The sequence below is a fragment of the Penaeus vannamei genome, chromosome 4 (genome assembly GCF_042767895.1).
Source record: "Penaeus vannamei isolate JL-2024 chromosome 4, ASM4276789v1, whole genome shotgun sequence".
Classification (NCBI taxonomy): domain Eukaryota; kingdom Metazoa; phylum Arthropoda; class Malacostraca; order Decapoda; family Penaeidae; genus Penaeus; species Penaeus vannamei.
In genome coordinates, this window is record NC_091552.1 from 33,214,456 (window position 1) to 33,231,955 (window position 17,500).

General features: G+C 36.2%; 1 protein-coding gene and 6 non-coding genes across 7 annotated transcripts in view; all 7 read left to right on the forward strand.

Moving 5' to 3' along the window:
• The first annotated feature begins 2,609 nt into the window (after positions 1-2,609).
• On the forward strand, positions 2,610-2,682 carry TRNAF-GAA (transfer RNA phenylalanine (anticodon GAA)). The gene has a single exon. It is a non-coding gene; the product is annotated as a tRNA-Phe (tRNA).
• Positions 2,683-3,157: 475 nt separating this feature from the next.
• On the forward strand, positions 3,158-3,230 carry TRNAF-GAA (transfer RNA phenylalanine (anticodon GAA)). The gene has a single exon. It is a non-coding gene; the product is annotated as a tRNA-Phe (tRNA).
• Positions 3,231-7,807: 4,577 nt separating this feature from the next.
• On the forward strand, positions 7,808-7,880 carry TRNAF-GAA (transfer RNA phenylalanine (anticodon GAA)). Its single transcript has one exon. It is a non-coding gene; the product is annotated as a tRNA-Phe (tRNA).
• Positions 7,881-10,659: 2,779 nt separating this feature from the next.
• Positions 10,660-10,732, forward strand: TRNAF-GAA (transfer RNA phenylalanine (anticodon GAA)). The gene has a single exon. It is a non-coding gene; the product is annotated as a tRNA-Phe (tRNA).
• A 2,765-nt stretch (positions 10,733-13,497) lies between these two features.
• Positions 13,498-13,570, forward strand: TRNAF-GAA (transfer RNA phenylalanine (anticodon GAA)). Its single transcript has one exon. It is a non-coding gene; the product is annotated as a tRNA-Phe (tRNA).
• A 2,908-nt stretch (positions 13,571-16,478) lies between these two features.
• Positions 16,479-16,551, forward strand: TRNAF-GAA (transfer RNA phenylalanine (anticodon GAA)). Its single transcript has one exon. It is a non-coding gene; the product is annotated as a tRNA-Phe (tRNA).
• Positions 16,552-16,970: 419 nt separating this feature from the next.
• The window catches only part of LOC138861616 (fibrous sheath CABYR-binding protein-like), a 15,355-nt gene continuing 14,825 nt past the window's right edge, over positions 16,971-17,500 (forward strand). Inside the window, exon 1 of the mRNA XM_070121414.1 lies at positions 16,971-16,994. Within this exon, the coding sequence (XP_069977515.1) occupies positions 16,971-16,994 (24 nt within the window). The remainder of the gene's footprint in view (positions 16,995-17,500) is intronic.

Genomic DNA, 17,500 nt, shown 5'->3' on the forward strand with positions numbered 1-17,500 from the left:
CAAAGCTCTCATTCGCAAAAAGATTTCTCGTGTTTTTTCAACATGCAACGAGCTAATAGATATAACAAAGCACTTCCTTAGCAATGCCACCGAAATGGGTAAGTAAAGGCGTGTCCAAAAGATCCCTGTAAATAACACACATTTCACAAACTCTCGCGCCGTGAAATGGGAAACTGATGTATTTTTGTCCATGAAAGTCTTCCGCCATTTAACATTTGACCCGAAACTTCCGATTTTCGTCTTTTTCTCTCTTTGACTTTTCCTCCAGTTTTCGCTTAGCGTTTTATCTTCTCCAATATCTGTCTCTCTTAACTTTACTTTCCATTCTTTCTTCTTGTGCTTTCTGTCTCTCTCTTTCTCTCTCTCTATCAATTTAAATATATATCAATCTATCTACCGATATATCAATCTTTTTTCCTTCTCATTTTTTTTCTAAATTAATTAATCAATATAACTATCAATATGTCTATCGATATATCTATCTTTTTCTCTTTCTAATTCTCATTCTCTCTCTCTCTCTCTCTCTCTTAAACAATCAATATAACTATCAATCTCTATATATCAATATCTATCTTTTTCTTTTTCTTATTCTCTCTCTCTATCTCTGTTAAATCAGATAATAAATTTGTCAGTATTACTCTTTCTCATTTGCTGATTTGTTTTAATTGGACAAACTTGTGTTATAAAAGTAAATATCTTTTATATTTACGGATGTTATGCATCTGTATCAGAATTTAAATATATTTTGCTATTGTCTTACATTTAGTGTTTTATTTTATTTTTTCGACTTTACATGTAAAGTGGATAAGCAAGCGATAGAATGATACTAATGTGTATGTGTGTATTCCCGTGTGCGCGTGTGTATGTGCGTCAGTGTACGTGGGTGCTCTTGATATATACCAGATTTAAATTTCATTGCCATTAAGCAAGGTCGTATGCAAACTACGCAACATCCGTGGGTCCCTTTGCAAATGCATTTACAGCCACCCTCGGGCGCATAATAAACAAGCAGGATAAATCTCATCTGCAGCCGCCTACATCCCGCGACTGGCAACGGCAGCTGCTTCGGCCCGTGAAATGCGAGAAACATTCGTATTCATTCGCGTGAAAATATCACAGCTCGAGGAAGCCCTTCGTCATCCGGGGGAGAGTCTGGCGGCTGCAGGCGAGGTGCATACGAGGGTTTCGCCGGCGGGGGCGGGGGGCGGGGGGAGGGGGGCTTCCAGGAATGGCCGGGTTAAGTGGATCTATCGTTTCTCCGTTGCTCGGTGCTCTCTTTGTTTGTCTGTCTCTGTTTCTGTTTCTGTCTATCTGTCTCTCTCTCTCCCTCTCTCTCTGTTCGAGGTGTAGAAAGTATCTCCAAACTTTTCAAATAACATGCTGTTTATATCAAAATATCTCAATAGAAATATCTCATCTGCATATAAAATATGAAATCATATGACTGGTTCTTTTTACCGTTCACCGAAGAACACCAGAATTATACTCATTCTAACAACTGGAAAGCAATGAGAAACGATTCCTTCCTACACTCAACTGACACTATTTACTTGATCAGTTATGTTATAAATAGGTAGGTTATCAGTTCCAAAGTATATAGCGAACTACGGAAACGACTTTGTTTAGATACATATTTTAACCCACTGTTTTTATTCATTTATTTATTCATTTTTCACTCACTGCATAAGCTAACAGCAATAGCAAACCTTTACTCACCTTTTCCCAATGGCTGTCGGATAATATACAAGACGCTGGGATGTAAAAGTCTGATCCCTGTGACGGTTACAGTCTCTGCAGAAACAAACGTCTTTCAAGGAGCCATCTCGGTTGGCAGTGGGCCCGTTTTCCGTCGCGGCTCCTGAGATTTTTTGTGGGTTTATGACTTGAGTCGCTCGCCGTTTCTAGAAGTGCCACGATATATTATCTTTTTATTTATCTGTGGATGTTGTTCTGTACACGTGTAACAATTGAACAAGAGATAAAGAGTGAGAGAAAGAAATAGAAAAATAAAGGGAGAAAGGACTGACAAACAGACAAATAGTGCATATCTTTGACTTCAGCTAAGCATGCATGCATATATATATATATATATATATATATATATATATATATATATATATATATATATATATATATATATATATATATATATATATATATATATATATATATATGTGTGTGTGTGTGTGTGTGTGTGTGTGTGTGTGTGTGTGTGTGTGTATATATATATATATATATATATATATATATATATATATATATATATATATATATATATGTGTGTGTGTGTGTGTGTGTGTGTGTGTGTGTGTGTGTGTGTGTGTGTGTGTATATATATATATATATATATATATATATATATATATATATATATATATATATATATATATATATATATATATATATATACATATACATATATGCGTATGCGTGTGTTTGTGTGGTTCACTGTAATACAGATGCATAGTTACTGCGTACACTAATCTACCTATAAGAATTCTGGTGCTCATTGTGTCATATCTAGTCATCCTGCAGAAATGGAATTAAAATTACTTCTTACTGTTGATAGGTATTCGTAAGAATTGTTGGATTCCTCTTTCATTCCCAATGCCTAGATAGCTCAGTTGGGAGAGCGTTAGACTGAAGATCAAAAGGTCCCAAGTTCGATCCCGGGTCTGGGCACTTTTGAGGCTAAGAACGATGGCGTTTTGGGAAAATTGCCGATATACTACAGTGATTTAAACGATGTGGTATTATATTATTTACGGCAATGATACTTACATAAATTTAAAATGGGAGAAAGACTGAAAGGTAGTTTGTGAACTATAGGATCTCTGCTAAAAAAAAAAAAAAAAGAAAAGAAAAGAAAAAAACTTTATATATATATATATATATATATATATATATATATATATATATATATATATATATATATATATATATAAACCATACATGAGTTTGTGGTATACCAACTAAACATCTCAGAAATTAACTGTTTTCTATTTAGCTAGAAAGAAAAAAAGGACGTCACCAGGTGTTCGCCAGGTGTAAAGACGATTTGTCTGAGTAGATATGAAACAATAGTATTTTTTTTACAAAATTTGTTAGACGGTATGCAGTTGAATATAAAAACTAGATGCGTCTTACAACTTTGATAACCTAGATGGCTCAGATGGGAGAGAATTAGACTGAAGATCTAAAGGTCCCCGGTTCGATCCCGGGTCTGGGCACGGTCGAAGCCAAAGGCAAGTCCAGTTATCATACGACATTAAAGGGTAAATGTGAAGTAATTATCGTGATTTGTTTTTTCTTTGAATATTGTTCAATAATGTTTGCTAAGCCTATTCATGCAAAACGAAGATGCAAAACCCGGCGGTCTTCGGCAATCCCCGGTTGTGACGTCATTCCCAGGACCAGTGAGAATCTTGTCGAATAGCGTGAAACACACAGTGCACTCGCGAGTCAAGGAGTTCAAGCTATCAGAGTTTGTAACAAAAGATGCCGCGGCGTTGTGTAGCAATTCATTGTTCCTATTCATGTCACCAGCTATTTGGCCAAAAGACCGCGATAGAGCAAGGAAGTGGACACGTTTTGTGCATGTCAAGTGGAGCAACTTTCAGTCTGCACCAACCAGCGTAATTTGCCTGAAACACTTCGAGCCCATATTGCTTTGCGAATAGAATGGCTTATGACATAGGTTTTGCAAAACGGTAGGCCATTTCCAATTTATGTTTGTCATGATGACAACAGCGCAAAACAAGCTCTGAAAGAGCTTTTTCTTGGGAGCGTAGCAAACATTCATTGTGTGGGTACGACATAGTGTGCCGAGTGCATTGCAAGTGTGCATGTATTACTACACAGAGGTAGGGTAGGTACACCCTAAAAAGCACAACACAAATAAATACCGATGCCCCTCCACTTGCGAATGGATGTAGGCCTGCGCCACGGGTGCAGACAAGAGATAGCTCAACCTGCAGAAATTTTGTACCACACAGAAGCGGGATCACACGTTCGACTATAAGAAATAATTTAGAAAGTTACCTTTCATTCAATCTCTTCGGGTCTCGACGCCACTCCATGTCTGGCTGGTTTGGCAGAACTTCCACCACATCCACAGCATCAGGCGCTTGCATGTACGGTCCAACTACCATCAACCCGTGATATTCCTCTTCTTCTTCCTACACTTCGAAGACGTAGGCACCCTCTGAAGAACTTATACCAATGTCCTCGTCGGAATTATCCGATGAAACTTCACTGCCGGTGTAGTCTTGTAGCGAGTCTGCCATATACAATGTCTTGAATGCAGAGAATGCTGCGATCGTGTTCTGGAATTGACGTCACACATCCGGGTTCCGGATTTTCGCGGGAAAATATAACTTGACTTCGGAAAATCGCAATAAATCAGTTTTTAGGAATTATTTTCAGATTTCCTTTTTTACTCATATTAGAGAGATGGTTTGCGAGCTAATTCTCCCTTTTTCAAAATTTTCAGTTACTTCACATAAGCCCTTTAATCTTAACATATCCCGCCGGATTCCTACCAATTTTGCAACTACGTACTATTTTTCTGCTGGCCTTTCTTGGGATTAATCATCGATATGTGATGTTGCTTTGATGCTAAAAATGAAAATGAAAAGGGAATGGTAAACTTATTTTTTAGTTTCGAAACTTAATAACAATAAGATATCAATAACGTCTGCGCAAAAATTCTGCTTGTTTTTTATCCGTTCGTTTTGTTGCATGATACGACTGAAATCATATTCCGTGTTAGACACGCGCGCACACATACACAAACACACACAAACACAAGTACACACACACACACACAAACACACACGCAAACGCACATACACACGCAAACGCACACACACACACAAACGCACACACACACACAAACGCACACACACACATCTCTAATCTATTGGAATCCTACCATAATCATTATTATCATGATCATTATCACGACTAATAACAATATAATGTGACATGATTATGATTATAATAATTATCTTACTAGTTTAAATGATCATTACTATCTTATAACTTATTCATCGAATGAGTTAGAGGCAAGTACGCTGCAGTTTACGCACATTTATTATTTACGCGACTTACCAAAGGGGAGGTCAACAATGTAGGAGGAGAGAGGAAGTGGGAGAAGAAAGAGGACTTGAAGGACAAAAGAGGGCGTGGGAGAAAGGAAGAGAAAGGGGACTTGAAGAGGGAAAGGGGGAAGTGTGTTTAAAGAGAAAAGGGAGAAAATTATATATAGAGAACATAAAGAATGAAGGGGGTAGGTAAAGGGAAGGGGGGATAGGGAGGGATTCAGAAAGAAATGGGGCATTGGGTAAGGAGAGAAGGGGACAAATCATTAAAGGATGTGGGGAAGCTTAAAGAAAAAGGGGAGAAAAGGGGAAGGAGGCAGATGTGGGGTTTGAAGTGGGAGGGGAGGAGTGAATTTAAGGAGGATCTGGGAGTGAGAGGGGCTGGACGAGTAGAGGTAGAACGAGTTGAAAGGGGAGAGGGAAAACAAATAGGAGGCGAGAAGTAGAAGGGAGAAAGTGACAGAGGGAGAGAGGGGAGAAGTACCTCTTTTTCCGTGCTCTTGATTTTCAAAGAACTGATATAGGAGTTAGTGCTCAACAAAGAGATGAGTGCTCGATTAACTCATAGTGCATATATCCGTATTGATATCGAAATTTGTCTTTTATGTTTCCTGCTTGTATCCATTCTATTTTGCCAATTACATCTCTTCTCTCTTTGTACCATTCAGCAAAACTGTAAAGGAATGGTATATTATTTTGATTATATATATATATATATATATATATATATATATATATATATATATATATATATATATATATATATATATATATATATATATATATATATATATATATATATATATACATACACGACTTGCATCACTATTAAAAAGAGGTTAAAAAGATTCAGAAGGGATTTGATTGAATGTATAAAGAAGATATTTTAGATGATATTCATAAACATTTATTAGAAACTGTAGGGGGAATTTCTTTAGGAATATATGCAGAATTTGAAAGGTAATGTAAGGTATTTTATTGAAAAGTACGTAAGGGATTCTTTTGAAAATATGTGAAGGATTTTATTAGGAAAATTCCCCGCCAGATTTTTTTTTTTTGTACTGGTACGAAAGATTATTGGAGAGTAAATCATATTGGAAATTGCATCTGGATGCATAATATCCCATGCAATATTTATCTTGCAAAATAGAAATCAAAATTATTTTTTACCGATACACATCTCTAACGTTCCCCACCTACTTAAAGTCATTTTAGGCTTTATTTCAAACTTAAATAGTTCATATACGAGAGCGTTAGGTTGAAGAGGTATGAATATGGATATTTTTCAGGTTGAATAAAGACCGTGATCTTATGACGTCATAAGACTCCAGGTATTCAAACATGTGTGAGTGATGGGAAAGAATCAACAATTTGTGATAATGATAATACATTAATTGACTTGATGTGTAGTAGCAGAAACTGTCCGTTTCTTTTTTTCTTATTCTAAAGCCTCAGTAGCATAGGTGAGTGAGCATATGACATCTTCAAATTCCCGCTACATTCCCGGGTCTTGGCACTTTATAGGCAAAGCGTATTAAGATAATCCTTTTAAAAAATAGTCTCTGACTCATGGTGATTAAGTATGTTGACCTCTCCGGGGGAGAATCACCGATATGTGATGCTGATACTACATGTATTGAAATGATGTGGTATTATCACATCAGTAGTTCAAGGCATCATTTACTGTTATTATTTGTATTCTAAGAAGAGAACTACGCGAAATTAGTCGATGATATTTCATATACCGCTTAATAATTAGAAATAATGGATAAATGATTAGATAATTATTTTATCATCTCAGCAAACATGGCTTCTTGGTATCCCGCTCCCTCAGGCACCTGTGAAATCGACTTGGATATTAGCAGTGATTGTTTTTCTTTACCGACTAACTACTTTTTCCCCTCTGGTCTCGTGTGGGAAACATTGTGTTTAATGAATTAATAATCAAATGAATTGGTGAAAGAATTTGTAATAATACCAAGAAATGGAAGGAACTCGTTAAATTCGTTAAAACATAAAAAGAGGATTTCTCAAAAACGTTCATTAGATATTGCTGAAGAAATGTAAAGAATGTATCAGACAGATTTAATATGAATATACCAAAAGGATTTTCTAGAAGATAAATCAATGATACGGTAAGAAAATAATCAAGAAGACTCGACATTAAAGTCAGATGTTATTCCATTAATTATTCTTCCATGGCTTTTATGGTCTTGTCTAATCTATGCTTATGCATAGATTAGTGTCTCATTATTATTTTCCAGTATTTTTACTTATTGCAGCACAGATTGAGAGGGAGGAAATCAGAATGAATTCGAATTCACACTTACCATACTTTTAGAAATATTATTCCATAAGTGGCTTTCCAGATACTGAAAACAAACGATTTTAATTAAGTCAAAGATTTAGGAGTATGTGTTGGCTGAGATAGAGTAAGTATATACCCTTCTCTCTTCTATCTCGCCTCTGCCATACTTTCAGCCATTTACTTCTTAAAATATTTATTTCATATATATATATATATATATATATGTATATATATATATATTGATATACAAATAGGCAGTCATTGGGTGATGGAGTTGAGATCTATGCAAAGTAATCTCGTAGAACTGATGAAATTGATTCTTATTGACATTATATATTATTCAGATTGTATTGTATTCGTTATTCAAAGTAATTAGATGTTTTTTAATGTTTCACAAGCCTAGGTAGCTCAGTTGGGAGAGCGTTAGACTGAAGATCTAAAGGTCCCCGGTTCGATCCCGGGTCTGGGCACTTTTTAAGCCGATCAAAGGACGCAGCCATACAGAAAAAACTACTTTCGAGTGTTCTCTCTGGTTCCTGGCATTCTAATAACTTAAAACTTGTTTTGCTAGGGCGTCAAATGTATTGTTTCTACAAGCCTTGAAAAAGCGATATAGCGAAAAGGCCTTCGTGGGTTTTCTTATTCTTCCCTTCATACTTGCTATTTTCCCACACATCAATCCATACACACACGCGCGCACACACACATACATAGACATACATATACACTTCACACTCACACACACACAGACATACACATATACATTACACACATGCACACACAGCCATATATATAAAAGAGATCGAGAAAAGGATATATAGAAAACATAAAGAGTAAAGGGGGATAGGTAAAAGGAAAGGGGGATAGGGGGATTCAGAAAGAAATGGGGCATTGGGTAAGGAGAGAAGGGGACACATCATTAAAGGATGTGGGGAAGCTTAAAGAAGAAGGGGAGGAAAGGGGAAGATGTAGGGTTTGAGGCAGATGTAGGGTTTGAAGTGGGAGGGGAGGAGTGAATTTAAGGAGGATCTGGGAGTGAGAGGGGCTGAACGAGTAGAGGTAGAACGAGTTGAAGGGGGAGAGGGAAAACAAAGAGGAGGCGAGAGGTAGAAGGGAGAGTGTGAAAGAGGGAGAGAGGGGAGAAGTACCTCTTTTTACCGAGCTGTTGATATAAAACATGCATGAGTTTGCGAAATTTCATCTAAGAGATTAACGGATTAAGAGATTAGCGCTCAACAAAGAGATTAGTGATCAATTAACTCATAGTGCATATATCCGTATTGATATCGAAATTTGTCTTTTATGTTTCCTCCTTGTATCCATTCTATTTTGCCAACTGCATCTCTTCTCTCTTTGTACCACTCAGTACAACTGTAAAGGAATTTATAAAGAGGGTATTTTAGATGATATTTATAAGCATTTATTAGGAACTGTAGGAGGAATTTCTTCAGGAATATATACAGAATTTGCAAGGTAATGTAAGAGGTATTTGATTGAAAAGTACGTAAGGGATTCTTTTGAAAACATGTGAAGGATTTTATTGGGAAAATTCCCCTCCAGAGTTTTTTTTCTTCTTCTTTTGTACTGGTACGAAAGATTAGTGGAGAGTAAATCATATTCGAAACTGTATCTGGATACATAATATCCCATGCAATATTTATCTTGCAAAATAGAAATCAAAATTATTTTTTTACCGATACACATCTCTACTGTTCCCCACCTACTATAAGTAATTTTAGGCTTTATTTCAAACTTTAGTACTTCATATACGAGAGCGTTAGGCTGAAGAGGTATGAATATGGATATTTTTCAGGTTGAATAAAGACCGTGATCTTATGACGTCATGAGACTCCAGGTATTCAAACATGTGTGAGTGATGGGAAAGAATCAACAATTTGTGATAATGATAATACATTAATAGACTTGATGTGTAGCAGCAGAAGCTGTTCGTTTTCTCTTCTTATCTTCTTATTCTAAAGCCTCAGTAGCATAGGTGAGTGAGCATATGACATCTTCAAATTCCCGCTACATTTCCGGGTCTTGGCATTTTATTGGTAAAACGTATTAAGATAATCCTTTAAAAAAATAATTTCTGACTTATGGTGATTAAGCATGTTGACCTCTCCGGGGGAGAATCACCGATATGTGATGCTGATACTACATGTATTGAAATGATGTGGTATTATCACATCAGTAGTTCAAGGCATCATTTACTGTTATTATTTGTATTCTAAGAAGAGAACTAAGTGAAATTAGTGGATAATATTACATATACCGCTTAATAATTAAAAATAATGGATAAATGATTAGATAATTATTTTATCATCTCAGCAAACATGGCTTCTTGGTATCCCGCTCCCTCAGGCACCTGTGAAATCGACTTGGATATTAGCAGTGATTGTTTTTCTTTACCGACTAACTACTTTTTCCCCTCTGGTCTCGTGTGGGAAACATTGTGTGTAATGAATTAATAATCAAATGAATTGGTGAAAGAATTTGTAATAATACCAAGAAATGGAAGGAACTCTTTATATTCGTTAAAACATAAAAAGAGGATTTCTCAGAAACGTTCATTAGATATTGCTGAAGAAATGTAAAGAATATGGCAGACAGATTTTATATGAGTATACCAAAAGGATTTTCTAGAACATAAATCAATGATACGGTAAGAAAATAATCAAGAAGTCTCGACATTAAAGTCAGATGTTATTCCTTTAATTATTCTTCCATGGCTTTTATGGTCTTTTCTAATCTATGCTTATGCATATATTAGTAAGTCTCATTATTATTTTCCAGTATTTTTACTTATTGCAGCACAGATTGAGAGGGAGGAAATCAGAATGAATTCGAATTCACACTTACCATACTTTTAGAAATATTATTCCATAGGTGGCTTTCCAGATACTGAAAACAAACGATTTTAATTAAGTCAAAGATTTAGAAGTATGTGTTGGCTGAGATAGAGTAAGTATATACCCTTCTCTCTTCTATCTCTCCTCTTTGCTATACTTTCAACCATTTACTTCTTAAAATATTTATTGTATATATAGGTTTTCCCTCTGCAATTATCTAACTGTATATAAACTATATATTGATATACAAAAACGCACTCATTGGGTGATGGAGTTGAGATCTATGGAAAGTAATCTGGTAGAACTGATGAAATTGTTTCTTATTGAAGTTATATATTATTCAGATTGCATGGCATTCGTTCTTCAAATAAGATAGATGTTTTTCATTATTTCACATGCCTAGGTAGCTCAGTTGGGAGAGCGTTAGACTGAAGATCTAAAGGTCCCCGGTTCGATCCCGGGTCTGGGCACTTTTCAAGCCGATCAAAGGACGTAGCCATATAGATAAAACTACTTTCGAGTGTTCTCTCTGGTTCCTGGCATTTTAATAACTTATAAGTTTTTATTTTGCTCGCGCGTCAAATGTTTTGTTTCTACAAGCCTCGAAAAAGCGATATAGCGAAAAGGCCTTCGTGGGTTTTCTTATTCTTCCCTTCGTTATGATATTTGCCCACACATCAATCCATACACACACATACATAGACATACACATACACATACACATTACACACACACACACACACACACACACACACACACACACACACACACACACACACATATATATATATATATATATATATATATATATATATATGAGATCGAGAAAAGGATATATAGAAGATATAAAGAGTAAAGGAGGATAGGTAAAGGGAAAGGGGGATAGGGAGGGATTCAGAAAGAAATGGGGCACTGGGTAAGGAGAGAAGGGGACACATCATTAAAGGATGTGGGAGGAAAGGGGAAGGAGGCAGATTTAGGGTTTGAAGTGGGAGGGGAGGAGTGAATTTAAGGAGGATCTGGGAGTGAGAGGGGCTGGACGAGTAGAGGTAGAACGAGTTGAAGGGGGAGAGGGAAAACAAAGAGGAGGCGAGAGGTAGAAGGGAGAGGGTGAATGAGGGAGAGAGGGGAGAAGTACCTCTTTTTTCCGTGTTGTTGATATAAAACATGCATGAGTTTGCGAGATTAACGGATTAAGAGATTAGCGCTCAACAAAGAGATTAGTGATCAATTAACTCATAGTGCATATATCCGTATTGATATCGAAATTTGTCTTTTATGTTTCCTGCTTGTATCCATTCTATTTTGCCAACTGCATCTCTTCTCTCTTTGTACCACTCAGTACAACTGTAAAGGAATTTATAAAGAGCGTAATCAAGATATTTATAAGCATATATTAGGAACTGTAGGAGGAATTTCTTTGGGAATATATACAGAATTTGCAAGGTAATGTAAGAGGTATTTCATTGAAAAGTACGTAAGGGATTCTTTTGAAAACATGTGAAGGATTTTATTAGGAAAATTCCCCGCCAGATTTTTTCTTTCTTTTTTTTACTGGTACGAAAGATTATTGGAGAGTAAATCGTATTCGAAACTGTATCTGGATACATAATATCCCATGCAATATTTATCTTGCAAAATAGAAATCAAAATTATTTTTTTACCGATACACATCTCTACTGTTCCCCACCTTCTATAAGTAATTTTAGGCTTTATTTCAAACTTTAGTACTTCATATACGAGAGCGTTAGGCTGAAGAGGTATGAATATGGATATTTTTCAGGTTGAATAAAGACCGTGATCTTATGACGTCATGAGACTCCAGGTATTCAAACATGTGTGAGTGATGGGAAAGAATCAACAATTTGTGATAATGATAATACATTAATAGACTTGATGTGTAGTAGCAGAAGCTGTCCGTTTTCTCTTCTTATCTTCCTATTCTAAAGCCTCAGTAGCATAGGTGAGTGAGAATAAGACATCTTCAAATTCCCGCTACATTCCCGGGTCTTGGCACTTTATAGGCAAAGCGTATTAAGATATATATATATTTTTTATTAGTTTCTGACTCATGGTGATTGAGTATGTTGACCTCTTCGGGGGAGAATCACCGATATGTGATGCTGATCCTACATGTATTGAAATGATGTGGTATTATCACAGTAGTTCAAGGCATCATTTACTGTTATTATTTGTATTCTAAGAAGAGAACTACGTGAAATTAGTCGATAATATTTCATATACCGCTTAATAATTAAAAATAATGGATAAATGATTAGATAATCATCTTTTCATCTCAGCAAACATGGCTTCTTGGTATCCCGCTCCCTCAGGCACCTGTGAAATCGACTTGGATATTAGCAGTGATTGTTTTTCTTTACCGACTAACTACTTTTTCCCCTCTGGTCTCGTGTGGGAAACATTGTGTGTAATGAATTAATAATCAAATGAATTGGTGAAAGAATTAGTAATAATACCAAGAAATGGAAGGAACTCGTTAAATTCGTTAAAACATAAAAAGAGGATTTCTCAAAAACGTTCATTAGATATTGCTGAAGAAATGTAAAGAATGTGTCAGACAGATTTTAGATGAGTATACCAAAAGGATTTCCTCGAAGATAAATCAATGATACGGTAAGGAAATAATCAAGAAGACTCGACATTAAAGTCAGATGTTATTCCATTAATTATTCTTCCATGGCTTTTATGGTCTTGTCTAATCTATGCTTATGCTTCCTGTAAGTCTCATTATTATTTTCCAGTATTTTTACTTATTGCAGCACAGATTGAGAGGGAGGAAATCAGAATGAATTCGAATTCACACTTACCATACTTTTAGAAATATTACTCCATAGGTGGCTTTCCAGATACTGAAAACAAACGATTTTAATTAAGTCAAAGATTTAGGAGTATGTGTTGGCTGAGATAGAGTAAGTATATACCCTTCTCTCTTCTATCTCTCCTCTTTGCTATACTTTCAACCATTTACTTCTTAAGATATTTATTGTATATATAGGTTTTCCCTCTGCAGTTATCTAAGTGGATCTTCTGCGGCTTAAAAAAATATATAAACTATATTTTGATATACAAATAGGCACCCATTGGATGATGGAGTTGACACCTATGGAAAGTAATCTCGTAGAACTGATGAAATTTTCTTACTGACATTATATATTATTCAGATTGTATTGCATTCGTTATTCAAAGTAATTAGATGCTTTTCATTGTTTCACAAGCCTAGGTAGCTCAGTTGGGAGAGCGTTAGACTGAAGATCTAAAGGTCCCCGGTTCGATCCCGGGTCTGGGCACTTTTTAAGCCGATCAAAGGACGCAGCCATACAGAAAAATCTACCTTCGAGTGTTCTCTCTGGTTCCTGGCATTCTAATAACTTAAAACTTGTTTTGCTAGGGCGTCAAATGTATTGCTTTTACAAGCCTTGAAAAAGCTATATAGCGAAAAGGCCTTCGTGTGTTTTCTTATTCTTCCCTTCGTTATATTTGCCCACACATAAATCCATACACACACGCGCACACACACAAATACATAGACATACACATACACATCACACACACACACACACACACACACACACACACACACACACACACACACACACACACACACACACACACACACACACACACACACACACACACACACACACACACACACACATATATATATATATATATATATATATATATATATATGTATGTATGTATGTATATATATATATATATATATATATATATATATATATATATATATATATATAAGAGATCGAGAAAAGGATATATAGAAGACATAAAGAGTAAAGGAGGATAGGTAAAGGGAAAGGGGGATAGGGAGGGATTCAGAAAGAAATGGGGCATTGGGTAAGGAGAGAAGGGGACAAATCATTAAAGGATGTGGGGAAGCTTAAAGAAGAAGGGAAGGAGGCAGATGTAGGGTTTGAAGTGGGAGGGGAGGAGTGAATTTAAGGAGGATCTGGGAGTGAGAGGGGCTGGACGAGTAGAGGTAGAACGAGCTGAAGGGGGAGAGGGAAAACAAAGAGGAGGCGAGAGGTAGAAGGGAGAGGGTGAAAGAGGGAGAGAGGGGAGAAGTACCTCTTTTTTCCGTGCTGTTGATATAAAACATGCATGAGTTTGAGAAATTTCATCTAAGAGATTAACGGATTAAGAGATTAGCGCTCAACAAAGAGATTAGTGATCAATTAACTCATAGTGCATATATCCGTATTGATATCGAAATATGTCTTTTATGTTTCCTGCTTGTATCCATTCTATTTTGCCAACTGCATCTCTTCTCTCTTTGTACCACTCAGTACAACTGTAAAGGAATTTATAAAGAGGGTATTTTAGATGATATTTATAAGCATTTATTAGGAACTGTAGGAGGAATTTCTTCAGGAATATATACAGAATTTGCAAGGTAATGTAAGAGGTATTTGATTGAAAAGTACGTAAGGGATTCTTTTGAAAACATGTGAAGGGTTTTATTAAGAAAATTCCCCGCCAGATTTTTTTTTTTTTTTTTTTTTGTACTGGTACGAAAGATTATTGGAGAGTAAATCATATTCGAAACTGTATCTGGATACATAATATCCCATGCAATATTTATCTTGCAAAATAGAAATCAAAATTTTTTTTTTACCGATACACATCTCTACTGTTCCCCACCTTCTATAAGTAATTTTAGGCTTTATTTCAAACTTTAGTACTTCATATACGAGAGCGTTAGGCTGAAGAGGTATGAATATGGATATTTTTCAGGTTGAATAAAGACCGTGATCTTATGGCGTCATGAGACTCCAGGTATTCAAACATGTGTGAGTGATGGGAAAGAATCAACAATTTGTGATAATGATAATACATTAATAGACTTGATGTGTAGTAGCAGAAGCTGTTCGTTTTCTCTTCTTATCTTCTTATTCTAAAGCCTCAGTAGCATAGGTGAGTGAGCATATGACATCTTCAAATTCCCGCTACATTTCCGGGTCTTGGCATTTTAGAGGCAAAACGTCTTAAGATATTCCTTTTAAAAATTAGTATCTAACTCATGGTGATTAAGTATGTTGACCTCTCCGGGGGAGAATCCCCAATGTGATGCTGATCCTACATGTATTGAAATGATGTGGTATTATCACATCAGTAGTTCAAGGCATTATTTACTGAGTTGTTATTTGTATTTTAAGAAGTGAACTACGTGAAGTTAGTCGAGAAAATTTCATATACCGCTTAATAATTAAAAATAATGGATAAATGATTAGATAATCATCTTTTCATCATCTTCGTGGTATCCCGCTCCCTCAGGCACCTGTGAAATCGACTTGGATATTAGCAGTGATTGTTTTTCTTTCCCGATTAACTACTTTTCCCCCTCTGGTCTCGTGTGGGAAACATTGTGTGTAATGAATTAATAATCAAATGAATTGGTGAAAAAATTAGTAATATTACCAAGGAATGGAAGGAACTCGTTAAATTCGTTAAAACATAAAAAGAGGATTTCTCAAAAACGTTCATTATAAATTGCTGAAGAAATGTAAAGAATGTGTCAGACAGATTTTATATGAGTATACCAAAAGGATTTTCTCGAAGATAAATCAATGATACGGTAAGAAAATAATCAAGAAGACTCGACATTAAAGTCAGATGTTATTCCATTAATTATTCTTCCATGGCTTTTATGGTCTTGTCTAATCTATGCTTGTCCTTCCTGTAAGTCTCATTATTATTTTCCAGTATTTTTACTTATTGCAGCACAGATTGAGAGGGAGGAAATCAGAATGAATTCGAATTCACACCTACCATACTTTTACTAATATTACTCCATAGGTGGCTTTCCAGATACTGAAAACAAACGATTTTAATTAAGTCAAAGATTTAGGAGTATGTGTTGGCTGAGATAGAGTAAGTATATACCCTTCTCTCTTCTATCTCTCCTCTTTGCTATACTTTCAACCATTTACTTCTTAAAATATTTATTGTATATATGGGTTTTCCCTCTGCAATTATCTAATTGTATATTCTGCGGCTTAAAAAATATATAAACTATATATTGATATACAAATAGGCACTCATTGGGTGATGGAGTTGAGATCTATGGAAAGTAATCTCGTAGAACTGATGAAATTGTTTCTTATTGACATTATAAATTATTCAGATTGTATTGCATTCGTTATCCAAATAAATTAGATGTTTTTCATTGTTTCACAAGCCTAGGTAGCTCAGTTGGGAGAGCGTTAGACTGAAGATCTAAAGGTCCCCGGTTCGATCCCGGGTCTGGGCACTTTTTAAGCCGATCAAAGGACGCAGCCATACAGAAAACACTACTTTCGAGTGTTCTCTCTGGTTCCTGGCATTCTAATAACTTAAAACATGTTTTGCTAGGGCGTCAAATGTATTGCTTTTACAAGCCTTGAAAAAACTATATAGCGAAAAGGCCTTCGTGTGTTTTCTTATTCTTCCCTTCGTTATATTTGCCCACACATAAATCCATACACACACGCGCACACACACATACATAGACATACACATACACACACACACACACACACACACACACACACACACACACACACACACACACACACACACACACACACACACACAAATATAAGAGAGATCGAGAAAAGGATATATAGAAGATATAAAGAGTAAAGGAGGATAGGTAAAGGGAAAGGGGGGTAGGGAGGGATTCATAAAGAAATGGGGCAAGGAGGCAGATTTAGGGTTTGAAGTGGGAGGGGAGGAGTGAATTTAAGGAGGATCTGGGCGTGAGAGGGGCTGGACGAGTAGCGGTAGAACGAGTTGAAGGGGGAGAGGGAAAACAAAGAGGAGACGAGAGGTAGAAGGGAGGATCTGGGAGTGAGAGGGGATGGACGAGTAGAGGTAGAACGAGCTGAAAGGGGAGAGGGAAAACAAAGAGGAGACGAGAGGTAGAAGGGAGGATCTGGGAGTGAGAGGGGCTGGACGAGTAGAGGTAGAACGAGCTGAAAGGGGAGAGGGAAAACAAAGAGGAGGGAAGAGGTAGAAAGGAGAATGTGAAAGAGGGAGAGAGGGGAGAAGTTCCTCTTCTTTCGTGCTGTTGATTTTCAAAGAACTGATATAGGAGTTTACATATAAAACATGCATGAGTTTGCGAAATCTCATCCGAGAGATTAACGGATTAAGAGATTAGCGCTCAACAAAGAGATTAGTGCTCGATTAACTCATAGTGCATATCCGTATTGATATCA